This window comes from Diaphorina citri, unplaced genomic scaffold (assembly GCF_000475195.1).
Source record: "Diaphorina citri unplaced genomic scaffold, Diaci psyllid genome assembly version 1.1 scaffold1513, whole genome shotgun sequence".
NCBI classification, from domain to species: domain Eukaryota; kingdom Metazoa; phylum Arthropoda; class Insecta; order Hemiptera; family Psyllidae; genus Diaphorina; species Diaphorina citri.
Genome location: NW_007378939.1, coordinates 60470 through 65551, shown reverse-complemented (window position 1 = coordinate 65551; position 5082 = coordinate 60470). Strand labels below are relative to the sequence as shown.

The window sequence follows — 5082 nt, the reverse complement described above, 5'->3', positions numbered from 1 at the left end:
ACTGGTTGTAGATACCTACCTACCTACTTGATGACTGACAATACAGTCATTATCCATGACCTAAATATATTTAGGTAGGTACATGCAAAGGTCAGCTTTAAATTTTAGGAAGATATAAGTACCTACCTCTACCTACATACTACATAACTTACCTACAGAGTTAAGATAGATTGATAGATAGCTATTGGTTATTGGCCATACCTACCTACAATAAATTCGTTCCTTCTGGACTTAGGTAGTTAGGTAGGTACCTTATTGTAGATTGTAGGTATATGAGCCGTCGCGTCGTTGCCATCAGTTCCAATTGCACTTGTCGTTCGAAAAGAAATCGTGTCATGTGTAGTGGGAACACCATAATAATTTAATATACATTACCTACAGGACATGTGGAAAAAAATCGGATAAAACTCACAACAAAATTGGGAACGGGAATTTACACTATTTACAAGTTCCTAAAAAAAAAAGAGGTCTGCGTCGTGTGTAAAGTCCTTGCTGATTTCGATATTTGACACATATCGATACATCGATTGTCGAAAATTCGATTAATCGTTTTTTCCAATCACCAAATCACCAAACATTCGATTTTTCTGAAGATCTGAAGAACTGTAGTAAAAACTGATAAGGAAGTGGACTGAAATAAGTTGGAAATAGAAAAATCAGGGAAACTGAAAAATACCCAGGGGACTATGGCAAGCTAAGAAGGAAACCATTGTAACGTGTCACTTCTATTCCAGGAAGAAACACCACATCGGTAAGTTGTCATCCCTTTTCTCCAAATTTGTACTAGTTATCAGGTGTTTTAGAAGGACTCACAAATAATACCTTATTTGAGGTTGTTATTTGCCATTGACTGCTCTTGTGTCTGCCCCTGAACATTCCTGTTATCAGTTAGGTGTCTGTATTAATTTTTACACTACTAGTGCTAAGTGTGCTCATTATTTCTAATTCAATTTAGTGAGGTAATGCTATCATCTTATCTTAATCTTGACAAATTCAATTATCTAACGTAGAATTTTCACAGGTAAGTAAATACTAGTCGCTCAAACTGTACGCCACCCCATATTGGAGTGTATCTGTACCCTAGGTGTTTTGTAGATGAGAGGGCATAGTGAAGTGAGGTGAACACTATTGAATGGATTTTATTTAAACTCCTGTAATTTCAGAGCTTATCAGGAGACTCTTAAAGGTGAGATTATTATTACGTAAGTTCATGAAATTCATCTGGATGGGGCTAAGAAAAAAAAAAAAAAAAAAAAAATCCAATTTTGTAGCTAACTACATCAGATTATTAAGGATAACCAGTCAATAATTACTTTTACAAACAAGCAAGTCATGATACTAATACCATATTTTTCTTCTGTTTCAGATCAATCATATGTCAATAATCTATCAAACTTGAAAAAATTAAAAGGGATAGCAGAAATGTATGGTAATAGTATCAAAAGTAATCTAAATGACTACCTAATGAATTGAAACTAGTCTTTTAGATCAAATAAAAAAGAAAAAAATAATTTTTAAATTAGTTAACATGATCTCATTTTAAAATCATAAAATTTTTGAGATTCAGTATTTTACCTAGATACATACCAAATAAATTAATTTTACCTCCTGAAGGAAACTACCAACTGTAGATTGAAATAAAAGAATAAATTAAAATGTCTGCTAATGGTGGTATGAATCCATTATTGAAGGAATGGGGGGCCTCATTCAAAGCTCCTACTGTGTATAGAGTTAGCAACGGTACACTTAGGATACAAGTGCAGTTAATGAGCCTCATTGCATTTGCTGGATTGTTTGCTCTGATCTTGTGTGTCTACTATTCACATTCCACATACAATCATGTACCAGCTGGATTTGGACCTTACGAGTCTAATATTTATTTGAAGAGTTTGGGCAAAGGTTTAATGTACAATAACACATACCCATTGACTCCACCTGTGCAAACTGCTCAGGGTATTCAGTATAGAATAGGTAAGTATAAATTATAAACTATTCATAAATTACATCATTAGATTTGTATCCATCAAAGTTTTTAATCAACTGGTCAGATTCATGATTTTCTTTTCAAATTGAGTTGAACTTATCACTCAAGAAATAAGTAAATAAATATGTAAAAAAATGTAAATGCAATTTCTTTGTGTTATTATGTCACAACTTTGGTGCTCACTGCAGCATTGTAGGATTTTTCCCAATAAGTATCTCAATAATCCTAACAACCAATGTTTACCTACCATGCTGGCACCGGTCGCTATGTGCATTTACATGTCATAGCTACTCATTTTCCTCACGAGGCTGAGTGGGCCCCGCAACAGCCAGTCACGGGATCAATCATTTGCATGATACAAATTTCTTGACCCCGCCGGGAATCGAACCCGGATCTCCCGCGTGCAAGGCGAGTGCAGTGACCACTACGCCATGGGAGCTGACTGTAAATAAATATGTACCTAGGTACTTCCCAAGTAAAATAACTTTGTCAAATTTCAGGTATTATCAGTGATTTGGACACCAATTCCAAAGCTCCGGATAACAAATCATGGCTCAGCTATTTCAAGAAAGGCTATCTTCTCTGGAACCCAACATTTGATCAAATTTCCATCATATGGGATAGTGAAAAGCCCACAGTGCTGAAATCAGGCTATGGTCTCAATGGAAGAGGCATGGAACTATCCGAGTTAGTTGTGTTTGATGGAAAACTCCTCACGGTTGATGACAGGACGGGAATTGTTTATATTGTAGAAAACAATATGGTTATACCTTGGGTTGTACTCATGGATGGAAATGGACAGTCTCCTAAAGGTACCTACCTACATATTAATGTCATGTTTAGTTCAGTGGTAAGGTAACACGGTGTATTTTATTACAGCCTAGCGCTTACAAGGCAGATGTGCTACCAACCAAGCTAACTAGGCTGGCTCAGCAGGGTGTTTGATGGAAAACTCCTCACGGTTGATGACAGGACGGGAATTGTTTATATTGTAGAAAACAATATGGTTATACCTTGGGTTGTACTCATGGATGGAAATGGACAGTCTCCTAAAGGTACCTACCTACATATTAATGTCATGTTTAGTTCAGTGGTAAGGTAACACGGCGTATTTTATTACAGCCTAGCGCTTACAAGGCAGATGTGATAGTTTGGACGTAATGGTGCCACCACACCCGCTGCCAGTCCAAACTAGTCCAAAGAGAAATTTCGTATGATGACAAAAAAGTCATAATATAATAAAATACGGCTTAACTGAAAAAAAGTTCCTTAGGCCAAAACAACGTTTCATGTTTGAGACAAACCTGCAAATGCTGATGATAGTTTGGACGTAATGGTGCCACCACACCCGCTGCCAGTCCAAACTAGTCCAAAGAGAAATTTCGTATGATGACAAAAAAGTCATATAATAAAATACGGCTTAACTGAAAAAAAGTTCCTTAGGCCATAGCAACGTTTCATGTTTGAGACAAACCTGCAAATGCTGACTAGCTTCAATTCGATTTCATTCCTCCCTATTTATAAACATAATGTGAGAAGTAATAAGTAAATATTACCTACTAAATTTGGTACGTGTTCAGAAGTCACGTCAATGGAAAATTGCTACAAAAAGGAGCTGTCCCAAATAATCAGTGAGTGACCAGTGTTATTATAGGGTTAAATTAAACACAAAAAGGAGCTTTCTTTTTCATTGTCGTGGCTTCTGAGTAATTACCCTTAATCTATTTGCAATGCAAATAAAACCCTATTTTCAAGTCATAAACGTTTATTTACTTCCCTATCTCTACTACATACTTTGTATAACGTTCCTTCTTCAGCTATCGCCTTTATTTCCTTGCTTACTCGTAATGGCTTACAAAGTTAACATACTTTGTTATAACGTTCCTTCTTCAGCTATCGCCTTTATTTCCTTGCTTACTCGTAATGGCTTACAAAGTTATATAAAAAAAAATCATTAATTCTAGTACCTACAATACATGTAGGTATAAGACTGGACGACTCTCTATTTCCATGACATTGATATCGGAAAAGCTCGAAACTCCGTTTCGTGTTAGTAGTTCATTCTATTTGACATAATCTGTGATAAATTAAACTAATTTTTGCCAGAAATAATGTTCGGTGCAAGCAATGTGTTGTTATTTAAAATACAATGTTTTATTTCAGCGATCTACAGAAAAGACAATTCTATATTTACGTCGGCAAATAGGCATGTAAATAGTCAATCCTAAGAGATTTTTAATGAGTACCTCGATGGAGAAAGTTTGAGATATATGCGACTCGAATTTGAGAATTTAAAATTTTTACTTCCTGGTGGCCATAGTTTCGGAACCGCTTTGGAACATGAGGGGCTTAAACCACAAATTTTACGGTCTATTTCGATTGTGACACTAATTTTTGTTGTTTAAGCCCCATTTTAGGAACCGCTGCCGAACCTGACCACATTTTAGGAACCGCTGCCGAACCAAAAAAAGTCTGAAGTGGCCATAGTTTCAGAACCGCTTTGAGAACATATGGGGCTTAAACAACAAAAATTAGTGTCACAATCGGAGTAGACCGTAAAATTTGGCCTTTACGCTTCATATGTTTTCAAGCGTTTCCGAAACTATGGCCATTTTTGACTCATAGTTTCGGAAACGCTTGAAAACATAAGAAGCGTAAAGGCCAAATTTTACGGTCTACTCCGATCTCAAAGCGGTTCTGAAACTATGGCCACTTCAGACTTTTTTTTGGTTCGGCAGCGGTTCCTAAAATGTGGTCAGGTTCGGCAGCGGTTCCTAAAATGTGGTCAGGTTCGGCAGCGGTTCCTAAAATGTGGTGGTTTGGCAGCGGTTCCTAAAATGTGGTCAGGTTCGGCAGCGGTTCCTAAAATGTGGTCAGGTTCGTCGCAGATTCTAAAAGTGATGCAAATCAACAGAGGTTGATTCAGAACGTTTTTTTGTTGTTAAGAGTTTGGACAAGAGGAACCTGAACTGCTATGGTCTTATCGTTCCCGAAATCGAAGAGAGAAGGAAGACAGGATAGGAGAAAGCCAGCGTCCGAGAACGGACATTATCCCATCAGGATAAAATCCCCCGGCGAGGAATCGAACCGCGGCTAGC

At 37.1% G+C, this 5082-nt stretch overlaps 1 protein-coding gene and 1 long non-coding RNA gene across 2 annotated transcripts in view; one reads left to right on the top strand and one right to left on the bottom strand.

Moving 5' to 3' along the window:
- Positions 1-1030: 1030 nt before the first annotated feature.
- Positions 1031-5082, top strand: part of LOC103516223 (soluble calcium-activated nucleotidase 1) — a 6201-nt gene continuing 2149 nt past the window's right edge. Inside the window, exons 1-3 of the mRNA XM_026828685.1 lie at positions 1031-1186; positions 1367-1971; positions 2485-2839. Coding sequence (XP_026684486.1) covers positions 1656-1971; positions 2485-2839 — 671 coding nt within the window. The 5' untranslated portion in view covers positions 1031-1186; positions 1367-1655. The remainder of the gene's footprint in view (positions 1187-1366; positions 1972-2484; positions 2840-5082) is intronic.
- LOC113470319 lies at positions 3212-3841 on the bottom strand. Its single transcript, XR_003393413.1, has 2 exons — positions 3459-3841; positions 3212-3288 (listed from the first exon to the last, which is right to left on the bottom strand). It is a non-coding gene; the product is annotated as an uncharacterized LOC113470319 (long non-coding RNA).